The sequence below is a fragment of the Entelurus aequoreus genome, linkage group LG08, assembly GCF_033978785.1.
Source record: "Entelurus aequoreus isolate RoL-2023_Sb linkage group LG08, RoL_Eaeq_v1.1, whole genome shotgun sequence".
NCBI lineage: Eukaryota > Metazoa > Chordata > Actinopteri > Syngnathiformes > Syngnathidae > Entelurus > Entelurus aequoreus.
In genome coordinates this window covers 30,308,271-30,327,063 of record NC_084738.1, presented here as the reverse complement: position 1 = coordinate 30,327,063, position 18,793 = coordinate 30,308,271, and the positions used below count along the sequence as shown (strand labels likewise).

The 18,793-nt window shown below is 40.3% G+C and overlaps 1 protein-coding gene across 1 annotated transcript; it reads left to right on the top strand.

Moving 5' to 3' along the window:
• Nucleotides 1-3,868: 3,868 nt before the first annotated feature.
• On the top strand, nt 3,869-7,593 carry LOC133655058 (cytochrome c oxidase assembly protein COX19). Its single transcript, XM_062054962.1, has 3 exons — nt 3,869-3,997; nt 5,267-5,378; nt 5,468-7,593. The coding sequence occupies exons 1-3, from the start codon at nt 3,928-3,930 to the stop codon at nt 5,559-5,561; spliced, it is 276 nt and encodes a 91-aa protein (XP_061910946.1). The 5' UTR covers nt 3,869-3,927; the 3' UTR covers nt 5,562-7,593.
• The last annotated feature ends 11,200 nt before the right edge of the window (nt 7,594-18,793 follow it).

Genomic DNA, 18,793 nt, shown 5'->3' with positions numbered 1-18,793 from the left:
GGGGTCAACCAAACAATTTTGTGGAATAGCCTTCATTTCTAAGAACAAGAATAGACTGTCGAGTTTCAGATGAAAGTTCTCTTTTTCTGGCCATTTTGAGCGTTTAATTGACCCCACAAATGTGATGCTCCAGAAACTCAATCTGCTCAAAGGAAGGTCAGTTTTGTAGCTTCTGCAACGAGCTAAACTGTTTTCATATGTGTGAACATGATTGCACAAGGGTTTTCTAATCATCAATTAGCCTTCTGAGCCAATGAGCAAACACATTGTACCATTAGAACACTGGAGTGATAGTTGCTGGAAATGGGCCTCTATACACCTATGTAGATATTGCACCAAAAACCAGACATTTGCAGCTAGAATAGTCATTTACCACATTAGCAATGTATAGAGCAGGGGTCACCAACCTTTTTGAAACCAAGAGCTACTTCTTGGGTACTGATTAATGCGAAGGGCTACCAGTTTGATACACACTTAAATAAATTGCCAGAAATAGCCAATTTGCTCAATTTACCTTTAACTCTGTTATTATTAATAATTAATGATATTTATATTTGTGGAAACACTGATCATCTTAATGATTTCTCACAATAAATATATATAGAAACAGATAAATATCAATATGCAACACTTTATTTTTATATTTTCTCCAAGTGCACATTTTTCAAATTGAACATTTTCAAATGATCACTTCTAAGACAGTCTTGTGAAATCACAATATCCCATTTTAACTAGCTAGCCACTAACATTTTTTAACAAATCATGAATTACTTTGCACCATGTTTGTACAAATAATAACTCATGTAAAATACAAAAGTAAACTCTCAAATTTTTAAATCATGTCACACTTTGAACTGGACACCAAATCTGTTATCTGTTTCTTTGTCAGTTAGTGGGAAGCCTGGCATTGCATGCTGTTAACTAGTGTGTTGTACTCTGGTGTGTAACTTGACACTGCAACTCTGAGTGAGTCTTGCAGATGTGCATCAGTGAGGCGTGTTCTGTGTTTGTTCTTGATGAAGTTCATGTCAGAAAAGGCTGATTCACAAAGATAAGATTTTTCCTCATTGTTTGCAGAACCTTCTTAATCTTTTGGACATATTTTCACAGCAATCTGGCCTTAAGCTTAATTATGATAAATGTAAAATGTTAAGGATCGTAAATCTAAAGGGAACGTCCTTTCGAATGGAATGCAAAGTGCCTGTTTTGTGGACAGATGGACCAGTTAACATACTTGGTGTTGTTGTCCCAGAAAATCTGGAAGATCTAGGCTCAGTAAATTATGATAATAGACTAAGAAAGCTGGACAAAATTATGCAATTATGGAAATGGAAATCCCTAACCTTGTATGGTAAAATGTCTATTGCCAACTCGTTAATTATTCCTTAATTTATTTATTTGTTTTTGTCATTACCAGCTCTATCACAAAACTTTTTTAAGATTTATGAGCGGAGGGTCATCGATTTTGTCTGGAACGGCAAACCAGAAAAGATTAAAAGAAAGGTTTTGTACAATGAGTATGAATATGGGGGCCTGAAACTTCTCAACCTTGAAGCTATGGGTCTGTTTTTAAAAGCATCAATTGTTCCAAAGATGCATTTAAACATTGAGTGGTACACAAATGTCCTGTTTCACAAAAAACATGTACTGTATCAAAAGAAATTGTATCCTTTTTTACAAGTGATCCCCTCCCATTTTTCTTATGTAGAGAGTCTGCTGGGAAACATGGCGGGGTTCATAAAGGAAACAATCCACTCATAGTGGTGTTTTCAATTTGATGTGCCAGAAAAAAGAGACGATATTTTGCAGCAGATAATATGGATGAACTCTAATATTGTAATAGATGGAACGCCTTTCTGTTGGAAAAATATGTTTGAAAGAGGAATCATTTTTGTCAATGATATTATCAATGAGAATGGTAAAATTATGAAGTATGATGAATTTAGAACTATGTATGGTGATGCTTGCTCAAGCTTTTCATTTTATCAACTAACTGGAGTAATTGGGAAAAGAGGGAAACAAATTATTAATTATGGAACTACTAAATTATTAGTTTGTAAACCTCTAATAAGAAATTCTAGTTGGCAAAAAGGAACTAAAATAAATAGAAAAATATATAATTTTTATTTAATAAAGAAATCTTTGAAGGCTGCCTCATACAACACATATGGAAAATGGGAGGACTTTTTTGACCGCCCTTTGCCATGGGATGCCATATTCAAACTAATCTATAAAACTACTATCGATGTGCAAAATCGTTATTTTCAAATTAAAATTATTTATAACTTCTTACCCACAGGGAAAATGTTAAAATTATGGAATATGACAGAGTCAGATGATTGCCGATTTTGTTGTCAGGAGCCTGAATCCGCCCTGCATTTGTTTTGGTATTGTCATATTGTGTCTTTGTTTTGGGTGGAAGTTGAAAAAATGTGTTTAAGGATTGGTTTGTTTATGAAGCTTAATGTGGTTTCTGTTATTTTAGGAGAGTTCATTGACAATCATGATTTAGTCAATTTAATTATAGTACTCGGTAAAAGGTTTATTTTTAAGGCCAAAAACACATATTCACTTAGTATTACTTTCTTTAAAACATTTATTCAGTATTTTCTAACTTTAGAAAGTTACATGGTTGAAAACGATAATGATGCCAAAAAAACATTAAAAAAAAGATGAGAAGTCCTGAAAGGCTTATTTTGAAAGTATAATTATGTTTATAGATTATATGATATCTGTTGTTGTGTTCCCTAATTTGAGTGACCTGGACATAATCTGGACTGTACATAAATGCTTATTTTGAAAATGTAATTTTGTTTATAAATTATATGCAATCTGTTGTGTTCCCTAATTTTTTTCTGTGTACATGAATGAAGGTGTGTGTTGCTGAGTCCGACTTGGACATTATCTGGACTGGGCCTGGTTTTAAAAACCCTTTAAACAAATCTAATTTAATTGACAACCTGGTCTGTTGAAGATAAGGCCCTTTTTAAAAAAATATAAAATAAAATAAGATAAATAAATAAAAAACATTTTCTTGGATAAAAAAGAAAGTAAAACAATATAAAAATAATTACATAAAAAATAGTAATTAATGAAAATGTTAGTGGACCAGCAGCCTATACAATCATGTGTGCTTCAGGGACTGTGTCCCTTGCAGATGTGTTGTCTATGTTGTGGGAACCAGAATATTGGTAGCAGAAATAAATAACCCTTTTGTGTGAGTGGGTGTGGATGAGTGTGCATGGGGGAGGTTGTTTGGGTTGATGCACTGATTGAAAGTGTATCTTGTGTTTTTTCTATGTAGATTTAATTTTAAAAAAAAAAAAAAAAAATTTTTTTAAATTTTTTTAATTTTTTAATTTATTTTTTAGAACAGGCCCGCGGGCGACTCATCTGGTCCTTACGGGCGACCTGGTGCCCGCGGGCACCGCGTTGGTGACCCCTGGTATAGAGTGTATTTCTTTAAAGTTAAGACTAGGTTAAAGTTATCTTCATTGAAAAGTACAGTGCTTTTCCTTCAAAAATAAGGACATTTCAATGTGACCCCAAACTTTTGAACGGTAGTGTATATATATATAACAAATAAAGTGCAAAGTCATAGGCTCACTCAATTTCAGTAAAAAAGCGCTATACAAGTATAACCCATTTATTATTTATCATTTAAATAACTTAAATTTGGAACACAGCATCATCATTTTCACAGCTTTTTGGTTGTTAGAGGTAGAGAGTGTTTTAACGTAGAGTTCTAATTCTTTTTTAAAGGCACAAAAAACAGGTCGGGTATTGCCAAACTGCTTGCTGACCGCCTGGAACATAGGCCTGGAAAAGCAAGAGCATTACGTCACATTTACGCGACAAGGAGTGTCGCGTCATATAACCGCGACCGTTCCTCGCTTCACCTTCTAGTAAATAAACAACGCGACTGGAATGAATTTCGGGTCGAAGACCTTCAAACCTCGAGCACCTGACAAAGGATCTTTCCCGTTAGATCACTTTGGTGAGTTGAATGACTCACTCGGGATAAAGCGTTGGTATTTAATAATAATAAGACGTTGACAGGAGACTGCTTTAGTCCCTACCTTGTTTTTTTATGCTCGCCATTAGAAACTCTAAAGGTCGTTTAACAACGTTTAATGTTGCTTTCAGAGTATTAATGCTGCTGTTAAACATTTAATTTTTCGTTTAAATGTGCAAATGAACAACTTGGTTCAGTTTACACTCTAAGTTTAGCCAATCAACACACATACAATTACTTACGTACGAAACTGTGGATACTTAGCGTGGTATAAATAGCAGCGTGATAAAATCAATATTTTGTCATTTTTCAATTGTTTATTTTCACAAATATCTGTGGCCTATTTGTGCTGTGTTCTTAATATTGGTATATTTATATATTGTTGTAAATACAATCGTAGAAAGTATGGATTTGAATGAGAGCCAATATGTGCCTTTGTTTATTTATTTTACACTGTTGACTCTATTTTTGCACAAACGATTGTTTACATTTCTGTAAAAAGAACAGTTAACTTTTATTTTGTATTTTCTGAATATTTGGGAATGTTTGTCCGCTCCCCAAATTTGACACTACTGCCTTCAGATATGAATATATAATATTATGTTACTCTGTCCCAGTTTGGTGACAGCTACTTCCCAATCAAAACTACCCTATAAAATATGATTTTATATTAATTTCTTATCACTATCTCAATTAATGCCCTGGGTTTAAACAAATTATAATATAAAGTGAGTAAAAATGCATGTTGGAATACTTATGTGTTTTATTAAACCCTTTCTTGGTAAAGGGACAGCACTTTGCTTTAATTTGCTAGAATGCCCCATATACTTGTTAGATCGGGTGTGGGCAAACATTTTGGATCAGGGGCCACATTGGCTTTTGAAATTTGACAGACAGGCTGGGCGAGCATTTCAAGCATATCATATCTGTTGGAACTAAGAGTAGGCTTCTCAAACAAGGGCTATTTTAATCATATTACATCTATTTTCAACAATATCATATCAAAGAAACATAACAATGTTATTAAAGGGTTAACGCTTACATTCTGTTTTAGTGGAAGCTGTGTTGTTGATCACCCTTTTTTGCCAGTGCCTTGAAGTCTAGTATCAGTTTTGCTGTGGCATTTCTCAAAACAGATTCTCAATTCTGTTTTAATATTTGGCGGGCCGGATTAAAAGGGACCATCTGGCCCAATGTGGCCCGCGGGGGATTGCCCACCAGTTAGATCAATTATTATTATTGTCATTTTAGGAGAGTGCAAAGCCTTCAAGGAGACCTTCATGAAATGTTTGCGAGACAACAACTTTGACAATTCCAAATGTCGACTGCAGTCCAAATCCTACTTGGAATGTCGCATGGACCAGTAAGTTGGCTGACTTTAAAGAGCACTTCATGATTTTACTTCATGTTCGCTTCAGTTAACGCCGTTCATTTTCTTCCCTACTCTTCCAGTCAGCTCATGGCAAAGGAACCAATGGAAAAACTGGGATTCAAAGATATGGTTGATGCTCCTTCTAGCCAAACAAATCAAGATTGTAAACCCTGATGTGCTGCTAATGGTGTTTCCCCTATAAGCTTTGGTGCAGTGGATAGTTGGAGGGTAATGGTGGGGCGAGTGTCACTGACACTAACACCATAGAATAACTATTGTGCACTCGCTCTATGTCAGTTATACATGATAACCATCATAGTTTATCAAATAAATGAATTGAAAGAGTCCAACAAATTCCAGAAAGTCAAAAACCATGGCACACTCGCCTGTTAAATAATTAATGTGATGGTTTCTCCTGTGGTGCACGGTGTGTGAAGAGCATAGATTTGTCATTTAAATCTATTCTGAAATGGCTTTTGTTGTAAAAACGGGAATAATGGACGCACCCGTAAAAAGCCTTAAAGTGCCCTTTTTTCAAAGCATTTAAGATGCCTCTCACAATTATGAAACATTTTAAATTATGTTTGACAAATTAGGAAACCGGGCAGCACGGTAGAGCAGGGTTTAGTGTATGTGCCTCACAATACGAAGGTCCTGAGTAGTCCTGGTTCAATCCCAGGCTCGTGATCTTTCTGTGTGGAGTTTGCATGTTCTCCCCATGACTGTATACCCTCCGGGTACTCCGGCTTCCTCCCACCTCCAAAGACATGCACCTGGGGATAGGTTGATTGGCAACACTAAATTGGCCCTAGTGTGTGAATGTGAGTGTGAATGTTGTCTGTCCATCTGTGTTGGCCCTGTGATAAGGTGGCGACTTGTCCAGGGTGTACACAGCCTTCCGCCCGAATGCAGCTGAGATAGGCTCCAGCACCCCCCGCGACCTCAAAAGGGACAAGCGGTTGAAAATGGATGGATGGATGGAAATTAGGAAACAGTTACAGACATACAGTATACCGTATTCAGTGTTTCCCATAAACTGCCAACATACCTGTGACGGTGGGGGCGTGGTCATGGGCGTGACCATGGGCGTGACCATGGGCGTGGTCACCATTACATCATCGAGTAATTTGCATAATTTACTACAATGATATGATTTTCTCTAAAAAGGCTCAAAAAATGTATACTTACTAATTAACAATAACAGTTTTGTTTTAAACGTCCATCCATCCATCCATCCATCCATCCATTTTACAATATAATTACAACACTTTATGTACATATTTATATACAGATTTGAACAATAAATTACTCACTGAAATATATTTATTAATTGTGGTTCTTACAAAAAATATATCTTATAAAATATAAAAGCTAAAATGTCTCTTAAAGCTCTGCCCCTTTAATTAGTGCATACTAAATAATTTAACTTTAGCCTACTACTACAACCATATTATTTACCAGCAACATAAAGTGAAACAGAGGCAGAGGTGTCCTGCCATAGTCAGTAACAAATAAACAGAAAACAGTAGTGGTGGTAGATAGACACAGAGCTTCATCAAACATCTGATCCACTGAACAAAGAGCTCACTGACAAAGCTTAACCTATTGTAACTATAACAATCTACAAGGTTAATGTAGGTTGCTTCTCTTTCTTCCCCTCCATTTTTCTGCATTCTTTCGTATCTCAATTTATCATTACGTACAGGTATATGTATTGTTAAATTTGAACAACTGTATTGTTGATAATAAAGGTAAAGTATTGGTATTGTTCATTATCAATAGCGCTATTTCTATTGGTATTTGTATTGCTCCATTTTTAGTGTAATAATGCTCATTGTCATTTTTGTATTGTGTTTTATTTTCGCTAACTGCTTATTTGCTATTACTTTTACCATCATATTTGTACATGTCGTATTTGCTGATGTTGCTCTATTGTTGTTGTTGTTGTTGTTGTGTTTGCTGTTGTTGTTTTTGTCTCTCTGTCTAATCCCCCTCTCGTCCCCACAATTTCCCCCTCTGTCTTCTTTTGTCTCTCTTTCTATCCCCCTCTGCTCCGGCCCGGCTTCACCAAATGATAATATAAATACATTTAATAAAGTCAAATACAAATAAGGCAACAAGAAGAGAAGTATCATACACTTCTCTTTTGTAAAGTAAATTTGAACAGCCGATATGGGCATCTACATCAACTATATGATTTGCCTGAGAAGCTACACAGGACAAAAGAAAAACTTTTTTTTATTTTATTTTTTTTTTAAATTTATTTTTTTAATTTTATTTATTTATTTATTTGTGGCGGACGTAATTCTTTCGTGGCGGGCCGCCACAAATAAATGGATGTGTGGGAAACACTGGTATTGTACAGTACTAAGAAAACGTGCAGTTCCACAACATCCCATCTTGTCAAAAGTATTGCCCAGCTGAAAAATGTTGAGTGTATTGACTTGTGAGACAGCGCCTTGTGTTAGATTTATAGCTGCAACACCCTTTTGTTTCCTGTAGATAGCGCCATCAAGCCACTTTCTATTTAAGTTAACATATAAAAATAAAGCAGAGAAAACTAATATGCAAGGAAGCGGATTTCAAACCGCAAACAGGCCTGCATCTACTAAATATATATATATATATATATATATATATATATATATATATATATATATATATATATATATATATATATATATATTTATATATGTAGAGCTTGACCATCTAGGGCAGGGGTCCCCAAACTACGGCCTGCAGGAAGTCTGAAATTGTTTTTTGTATTTGTCCGACTGCTTCTGTGTTAGCTACCTCTCTTTGTTTATAATGTCTATTTTCTGCTGGATCTACTCTATTTTTTGGTGCCCTTTTTTTTTTTCTGCAGCGTTTACATATACTGTAATACTGTACATCAGGGGTGTCCGAGTCATATTAGCTCAGGGGCCGCATGGAGGGAAATCTGTGCACACGCCGGCCGGTGTTGTGCCTGAAAACGCACTCCTGCCATAGAATGCACCCCCTGACGCGGGAGCGCGCTTACGTCACTCGCTTACGTCACTCGCTTACGTCACTCGTCTCGAAAAGTATATCTAAACTCGGCTGTAATCACCGAAGTGGCTGAAATCGCCTCTTTCGGCATAAAAAAGTACATAAAGTGAAATAATCCAAGTTTTCTTTACTTTTGGATGGATTAAAAATTGTGAGCCTTTAATGATTTTGCCGTCATTCAAGTGGCTGAAATCGCCTCTTTCGACATAAAAAAGTACATAAAGTGAAATAATCCACGTATTCTTTACTTGTGGATGGATTAAAAATTGTGAGCCTTTAATGATTTCCCCGTCATTAGATCAGATAAGGCCAAAACAATAACCAATTAATATTGGAATATTTGCTGTCCCGAAAATGTAGTATTAATTGTCTACCTTGACAGCTTACTGTAAAGAATATATACACCAAAGTAAACCTCTATATGTACTTTTTTAGAGACATCAAGGAGAACGAATGTTTGCTGCTTCATTCGACGTGTTGTCGTGATCCAATACTCGTATTTTAAAAAATATGACATTTTCTTTAACTTTAAGAAGCTCATGGGTGGATGGATGGATGAATAAATAAATGAATGCATCTGATATCTACCATTGATTTGGTTTTAAGAAGTTTCAAATTGAACATTCACAAATAACGTTAAGTACCCGAAGTACCAGAGGTGGAGTTATGATGGGGGTGCATTTTCCACAGCTGCTGTAGAATGCACCCCCCATCTATCGCTGGCTAGGAAGGTCATAAAGACATGACACTCACCCTGGTTACTCATCATAGCCCCCTCTGTGTACAGTGAAAACCATGTGATGATCGGACCACCAGAGGTGGAGTTAGGGTGGGGGTGCATTTTCAGGCAGGACGTTCAGTCCTGCTGCCTGAGAACGCACCCCCTATCTATCTCTGGCTAGGAACTAGGAAGGTCATAAAGACATGACACTCACCCTGGTTACTCATCATAGCCCCCTCTGTGTACAGTGAAAACCATGTGATGATCGGACCACCAGAGGTGGAGTTAGGGTGGGGGTGCATTTTCAGGCAGGACGTTCAGTCCTGCTGCCTGAGAACGCACCCCCTATCTATCTCTGGCTAGGAACTAGGAAGGTCATAAAGACATGACACTCACCCTGGTTACTCATCATAGCCCCCTCTGTGTACAGTGAAAACCATGTGATGATCGGACCACCAGAGGTGGAGTTAGGGTGGGGGTGCATTTTCAGGCAGGACGTTCAGTCCTGCTGCCTGAGAACGCACCCCCTATCTATCTCTGGCTAGGAACTAGGAAGGTCATAAAGACATGACACTCACCCTGGTTACTCATCATAGCCCCCTCTGTGTACAGTGAAAACCATGTGATGATCGGACCACCAGAGGTGGAGTTAGGGTGGGGGTGCATTTTCAGGCAGGACGTTCAGTCCTGCTGCCTGAGAACGCACCCCCTATCTATCTCTGGCTAGGAACTAGGAAGGTCATAAAGACATGACACTCACCCTGGTTACTCATCATAGCCCCCTCTGTGTACAGTGAAAACCATGTGATGATCGGACCACCAGAGGTGGAGTTAGGGTGGGGGTGCATTTTCAGGCAGGACGTTCAGTCCTGCTGCCTGAGAACGCACCCCCTATCTATCTCTGGCTAGGAACTAGGAAGGTCATAAAGACATGACACTCACCCTGGTGACTCATCATAGCCCCCTCTGTGTACAGTGAAAACCATGTGATGATCGGACCACCAGAAGTGGAGTTAGGGTTGGGGTGCATTTTCCGGCAGACGTTGTTTACACCTGCCATAGAATGCACCCCCCATCTATCTCTGGCTAGGAAGGTCATAAAGACATGATACTCACCCTGGTGACTCATCATAGCCCCCTCTGTGTACAGTGAAAACCATGTGAAAATTGGACCACCAGAAGTGGAGTTAGGGTGGGGGTGCATTTTCAGGCAGGACATTCAGGCCAGTTGCCTGAGAATGCACCCCCTATGTTTTTCTTGGTATGTACAGTGTCCCCAGTCTTCAGGTCAGAGGAGAAGAAATATAATTTCTTATCAAACAAGGTATAATGCAATTTCTTTTAATGCAAACAAATAACAAAATCCACACATAGTTAAATAATTTATATATACAATATTCAAAGTCAAACGTCAAATAAAGTAAACCCAAAGAGAATCAAAATAGAACACTTTTTTGTAATAAAATGTAACTTCTCAGAAGCAACTATACATCTATAAACATAAATATTATTAGATATTGGGCAGAAGGTCATAACATAAATATAGTTTAATACTTCCAACCCCCCCCCCCCATCCCTCATCATGAACATGCAGGGCACAGGTAATCCCCATCCACATCTGGCCTCAGGACACACTCGTGGTGAAACCACCTGTCACAGATGTCACAGGCAGATAAGTTGGGCCATTAAATGTACTGTATATAAAGTCCAGATTTAAATAATTCATCATTATCACTGTTACAGCTCTATATACTACAATAATTATGTTATCTACGCCCTGCTATTTCACAGCCTGACTGTATTGCACAGTGAAAACATACCCATTGAGGGTTATCGCTCTCCTCCATCCCACAGCTGTTACAGACATTGCTGAGATCATCTGTTCCAACAAAGAGTATGTATCAATATTCACTCACAAATTTCTTCAAATATCTTGCTGAAATTAAAATAAACTCCAGTAATATGTAATTGTATTAGGCTGTCCTGATTATTTGATTTAATCTGTGCCATCAATATTTTTTATGGTTTAAAAATGTTAGTGGCAAACCTCATTTGAAATACATCATCATTTACCGAGAAATATTTACATGTTAGAATCTGTTTTTAAATGTGTTAAAGTAAAGCAAGATGTTAAGCAGTCAACCAATTTTCAAATGCTTAAAATCAAGACGGTCTTGTATTACCTAGAGCAGGGGTCCCCAAACTACAGCCCGCGGGCCGGATCCGGCCCCCCAGCATCCAAAATCCGGCCCACAGGAAGTCCCAAGTTAAACAAAAAGTTTTTATTTTTTATTTTTTTATTTTATTTTTTTTAAATCTTTCCTTTCTAATCCATTTCCTACCGCTTGTTACTCTTGATGTCTCCTAGCCGCTCAGGCAAATCATATTGTCTAAAAATGAATTTTCCCATCGATAACGTGACAATGTTAACATCAATGACAAAACAAGATTATAAAGACAATGTATATATACCTGTACATATATATGTACATATATATATATATATATATATATATATATATATATATATATATATATATATATATATATATATATATATATATCTCAATCAATCAATCAATGTTTATTTATATAGTCCTAAATCACAAGTGTCTCAAAGGGCTGTACAAGCCACAACGACATCCTCGGTACAGAGCCCACATACGGGCAAGGAAAAACTCACCCCAGTGGGACGTCGGTGAATGACTATGAGAAACCTTGGAGAGGACCGCCGCCCCCCCCCCCCCCCCCCCCCCTCTAGGGGAGACCGAAAGCAATGGATGTCGAGTGGGTCCAACACAGCAGCGAGAGTCAGTCCACAGCGGGGCCAGCAGGAAACCATCTCGAGCGCAGACGGGTCAGCAGCGCAGAGATGTCCCCAACCGATGCACAGGCTAGTGGTCCACCCGGGGTCCCGACTCTGGACAGCCAGCACTTCATCCATGGCCACCGGACCTATGCAACTCCCCCTCGCAAGGGACAGGGGAGAAGAGGAGAGAAGAAAAGAAACCGCAGATCAACTGGTCTAAAAAAGGGGGGTCTATTTAAAGGCTATATTATACAAATGAGTTTTAAGATGGGACTTAAAGGCCTACTGAAACCTACTACTACCGACCACGCAGTCTGATAGTTTATATATCAATGATGAAATCTTAACATTGCAACACATGCCAATACGGCCGGGTTAACTTATAAAGTGACTTTTAAAACTTCCCGGGAAATATCCGGCTGAAACGTCGCGGTATGATGACGTATGCGCGTGACGAAGTCAGAGTAACGGAAGTTATGGTACCCGTAGAATCCTATACAAAAAGCTCTGTTTTCATTTCATAATTCCACAGTATTTTGGACATCTTTTGCAATTTGTTTAATGAACAATGAAGGCTGCAAAGAAGACAGTTGTAGGTGGGATTGGTGTATAAGCAGCGGACTACAGCAACACAACCAGGAGGACTTTGTTGGAGCGCTAGCCGCGCTAGCCGCGCTAGCCGCGCTAGCCGCGCTAGCCGCCGACCTCACCTTGACTTCCTACGTCTCCGGGCCGCCAAACGCATCGGGTGAAGTCCTTCGTCCTTCTGCCGATCGCTGGAACGCAGGTGAGCACAGGTGTTGATGAGTAGATGAGGGCTGGCGTAGGTGGAGAGCTAATGTTTTTAGCATAGCTCTGTGAGGTCCCGTTGCTAAGTTAGCTTCAATGGCGTCGTTAGCACAGCATTGTTAACCTTCGCCAGCCTGGAAAGCATTAACCGTGTATTTACATGTCCACGGTTTAATAGTATTGTTGATTTTCTATCTATCCTTCCTTCTATCCTTTATTTTTTTGTTTCTATATGCAGTTAAAGCACGATGCTATCACGTTAGCTCGTAGCTAAAGCATTTCGCCGATGTATTGTCGTGGAGATAAAAGGCACTGAATGTCCATTTTGCGTTCTCGACTCTCATTTTCAAGAGGATATAGTATCCGAGGTGGTTTAAAATACAAATCCGTGATCCACAATAAAAAAAAGGAGAGTGTGGAATCCAATGAGCCAGCTTGTACCTAAGTTACGGTCAGAGGGAAAAAAGATACGTCCATCACTGTCTCTCAAGTCCTTCACTGTAACGTTCCTCATCTACGAATCTTTCATCCTCGCTCAAATTAATGGGGCAATCATCACTTTCTCGGTCCGAATCTCTCTCGCTCCATTGTAAACAATGGGGAATTGTGAGGAATACTAGCTCCTGTGACGTCACGCTACTTCCGGTACAGGCAAGGCTTTTTTTTTATCAGCGAGCAAAAGTTGCGAACTTTATCGTCGATTTTCTCTATTAAATCCTTTCAGCAAAAATATGGCAATATCGCGAAATGATCAAGTATGACACATAGAATGGATCTGCTATTCCCGTTTAAATAAAAAAAAAATCATTTCAGTAGGCCTTTAAATGCTTCTACTGAGGTAGCATCTCTAACTGTTACCGGGAGGGCATTCCAGAGTACTGGAGCCCGAATAGAAAACGCTCTATAGCCCGCATACTTTTTTTTGGCTCTGGGAATCACTAATAAGCCGGAGTTCTTTGAACGCAGATTTCTTGTCGGGACATATGGTACAATACAATCGGCGAGATAGGCTGGAGCTAAACCGTGTAGTATTTTATACGTAAGTAGTAAAACCTTAAAGTCGCATCATAAGTGCACAGGAAGCCAGTGCAGGTGAGCCAGTATAGGCGTAATATGATCAAACTTCCTTGTTTTTGTCAAAAGCCTTGCAGCCGCATTTTGTACCAACTGTAATCTTTTAATGCTAGACATAGGGAGACCCGAAAATAATACGTTACAGTAATCGAGACGAGACGTAACGAACGCATGAATAATGATCTCAGCGTCGCTAGTGGACAAGATGGAACGAATTTTAGCGATATTACGGAGATGAAAGAAGGCCGTTTTAGTAACACTGTATATATATACATATATATATATATATATATATATATATATATATATATATATATATATATATATATATATATATATATATATATATATACACAGCCTGGCTCCCGGCCTAATTTTTTTAACCCAATGTGGCCCCCGAGTCAAAAAGTTTGGGGACCCCTGACATAGAGGGTTAAAAGAAAGTGAGACAGTAGGACCCAGAGGACCCCTTTCACACATGCACTATTAATGTTACTTAAATAATTCCAGAATATCCAGCATTTATAAATTGATACAATATAGTGTCTTGTACCAAGGTTATGGGCCATTTCAGGTTTGAACTAAGCATTTGGATACAGTGCTGTACGTTCCTCTATAATGATTTACTCCCTCCCTTGTCATTTCAACTGAAGGGCATGTGTTTAAAACAGCTCAAACATGAAGTAATTAATAATGATCTGCTAAAAATAAAATCCACCTGTTTCTTGAAGGAGGACAGTGGCAATATCCAGTCTCAAATTGGGGCTATGATGAGTCACCAGGGTGAGTGTCATGTCTTTATGACCTTCCTAGCCAGAGATAGATGGGGGGTGCATTCTATGGCAGGTGTAAACAACGTCTGCCGGAAAATGCCACCCCACCCTAACTCCACTTCTGGTGGTCCGATCATCACATGGTTTTCACTGTACACAGAGGGGGCTATGATGCGTCACCAGGGTGAGTTTCAAGTCTCTATGACCTTCCTAGCCAGAGATAGATAGGGGGTGCATTCTCAGGCAGCAGGCCTGAACGTCCTGCCTGAAAATGCACCCCCACCCTAACTCCACTTCTGGTAGTCCAATTTTCACATGGTTTTCACTGTGCACTGAGGGGGCTATGATGAGTCACCAGGGTGAGTGCCAAGTCTCTATGACCTTCCTAGCCAGAGATAGATAGGGGGTGCATTCTCAGGCAGAAAGGCCTGAACGTCCTGCCTGAAAATGCACTCCCACCAATTTTCACATGGTTTTCACTGTTCACTGAGGGGGCTATGATGAGTCACCAGGGTGAGTGCCAAGTCTCTATGACCTTCCTAGCCAGAGATAGATAGGGGGTGCATTCTCAGGCAGCTGGCCTGAACGTCCTGCCTGAAAATGCACCCCCACCATAACTCCACCACTGGTGGTCCAAATTTCACATGGTTTTCACTGTGCACTGAGGGGGCTATGATGAGTCACCAGGGTGAGTGTCATGTCTCTATGACCTTCCTAGCTAGAGATAGATGGGGGGTGCATTCTACGGCAGCTGTGGAAAATGCACCCCCATCATAACTCCACTTCTGGTAGTCCGATCATCCCATGGTTTTCACTGTACACTGAGGGGGCTATGATGAGTCACCAGGGTGAGTGCCAAGTCTCTATGACCTTCCTAGCCAAAGATAGATAGGGGGTGCATTCTCAGGCAGCAGGCCTGAACGTGCTGCCTGAAAATGCACCTCCACCCTAACTCCACTTCTGGTAGTCCAATTTTCACATGGTTTTCACTGTGCACTGAGGGGGCTATGATGAGTCACCAGGGTGAGTGCCAAGTCTCTATGACCTTCCTAGCCAGAGATAGATAGGGGGTGCATTCTCAGGCAGCAGGCCTGAACGTCCTGCCTGAAAATGCACCCCCACCCTAACTCCACTTCTGGTAGTCCAATTTTCACATGGTTTTCACTGTGCACTGAGGGGGCTATGATGAGTCACCAGGGTGAGTGCCAAGTCTCTATGACCTTCCTAGCCAGAGATAGATAGGGGGTGCATTCTCAGGCAGCAGGCCTGAACGTCCTGCCTGAAAATGCACCCCCACCCTAACTCCACTTCTGGTGGTCCAATTTTCACATGGTTTTCACTGTACACTGAGGGGGCTATGATGAGTCACCAGGGTGAGTGCCAAGTCTCTATGACCTTCCTAGCCAGAGATAGATAGGGGGTGCAATCTCAGGCAGCTGGCCTGAACGTCCTGCCTGAAAATGCACCCCCACCATAACTCCACCTCTGGTGGTCCAAATTTCACATGGTTTTCACTGTGCACTGAGGGGGCTATGATGAGTCACCAGGGTGGGGGTCATGTCTCTATGACCTTCCTAGCCAGAGATAGATGGGGGGTGCATTCTACGGCAGCTGTGGAAAATGCACCCCCATCATAACTCCACTTCTGGTAGTCCAATCATCACATGGTTTTCACTGTGCACTGAGGGGGCTATGATGAGTCACCAGGGTGAGTGCCAAGTCTCTATGACCTTCCTAGCCAGAGATAGATAGGGGGTGCATTCTCAGGCAGCAGGCCTGAACGTCCTGCCTGAAAATGCACCCCCACCCTAACTCCACCTCTGGTGGTCCGATCATCACATGGTTTTCACTGTACACAGAGGGGGCTATGATGAGTAACCAGGGTGAGTGTCATGTCTTTATGACCTTCCTAGCCAGAGATAGATGGGGGGGGGGGGGGGGGGGGGGGGGGGGGGGTGCATTCTACGGCAGCTGTGGAAAATGCACCCCATCATAACTCCACCTCTGGTACTTTGGGTACTTAACGTTATTTGTGAATGTTCAATTTGAAACTTCTTAAAACCAAATCAATGGTAGATATCAGATGCATTCATTTATTTATTCATCCATCCACCCATGAGCTTCTTAAAGTTAAAGAAAATGTCATATTTTTAAAAATACGAGTATTGGATCACGACAACACGTCGAATGAAGCAGCAAACATTCGTTCTCCTTGATGTCTCTAAAAAAGTACATATAGAGGTTTACTTTGGTGTATATATTCTTTACAGTAAGCTGTCAAGGTAGACAATTAATACTACATTTTCGGGACAGCAAATATTCCAATATTAATTCGTTATTGTTTTGGCCTTATCTGATCTAATGACGGGGAAATCATTAAAGGCTCACAATTTTTAATCCATCCACAAGTAAAGAATACGTGGATTATTTCACTTTATGTACTTTTTTATGCCGAAAGAGGCGATTTCAGCCACTTGAATGACGGCAAAATCATTAAAGGGACGGCGTGGCGTAGTGGGTAGAGCAACCGTGCCAGAAACCTGAGGGTTGCAGGTTCGCTCCCCGCCTCTTACCATCCAAAAAAAATCGCTGCCGTTGTGTCCTTGGGCAGGACACTTCACCCTTTGCCCCCGGTGCCGCTCACTCCGGTGAAATGAATGATGAATGAATGGTAGGTGGTGGTCGGAGGGGCCGTAGGCGCAAACTGGCAGCCTCGCTTCCGTCAGTCTACCCCAGGGCAGCTGTGGCTACAAATGTAGCTTACCACCACCAGGTGTGAATGAATGATGGGTTCCCACTTCTCTGTGAGCGCTTTGAGTATCTAACAATAGAAAAAGCGCAATATAAATCTAATCCATTATTATTATTATTAAAGGCTCACAATTTTTAATCCATCCAAAAGTAAAGAAAACTTGGATTATTTCACTTTATGTACTTTTTTATGCCAAAAGAGGCGATTTAAAAGAGGCGATTTCAGCCACTTCGGTTATTACAGCCGAGTTTAGATATACTTTTCGAGACGAGTGACGTAAGCGAGTGACGTAAGCGCACTCCCGCGTCAGGGGGTGCATTCTATGGCAGGGGTGCGTTTTCAGGCACAACACCGGACTATTAAAATCATGGCATTAAAACTAGAAAATAAAGACTACTTTAAATTGTTTTCTTTGTCTTACTTTGGCCAAAAATGGAACAACACACTCTGAAAATATGACAATAAAAGTATAGAAAAAAATACCCGGCAGCGGTAAAGTTTAGATCAGTGGTCCCCAAACTACGGCCCGCCAGCGTTCAAAATCTGGCCCGCGGGGAGTCTCAAGTTTTTTTTTAAAATTTGTCCTTTCTAATCTATTTTCGCTTTTTACTCTCGGGGTCTCCTAGCCACTCAGGCAAATAATACAATGCGACCCCCGAGTCAAAAAGTTTGGGGACCCCTGGTCTAGGGGATGGTAGGTGATGTGGGCAGGGCACCCATGTAATATAAGGGTCGGAGGAACACCAGCTTTGTGTGTAAAACATTGTGATGCAAAAACAGCACTAAATCTTGAAGACTTAATTACATTAGCGGACAAAAAAAGGTTTCCAGTATCAAAACCATGCATTTTAAATGTCTGATGTACAAACCCCGTTTCCATATGAGTTGGGAAATTGTGTTGGATGTAAATATAAACGGAATGCAATGATTTGCAAATCCTTTTCAACCCATATTCAATTGAGTCCGGGGGTCTCCGTTGTGGTATTTTAGGCTTCATAATGCGCCACACATTTTCAATGGGAGACAGGTCTGGACTACATGCAGGCCAGTGTAGTACCCGCACTCTTTTATTATGAAGCCACGTTGATGTAACATGTGGCTTGGCATTGTCTTGCTGAAATAAGCAGGGGCGTCCATAGTAACGTTGCTTGGATGGCAACATATGTTGCTCCAAAACCTGTATGTACCTTTCAGCATTAATGGCGCCTTCACAGATGTGTAAGTTACCCATGTCTTGGGCACTAATACACCCCCATACCATCACAGATGCTTGCTTTTCAACTTTGCGCCTATAACAATCCGGATGGTTATTTTCCTCTTTGGTCCGGAGGACACGACGTCCATAGTTTCCAAAAACAATTTGAAATGTGGACTGTCAGACCACAGAACACTTTTCCACTTTGTATCAGTCCATCTTAGATTAGCTCAGGCCCAGCGAAGCCGACGGCATTTCTGGGT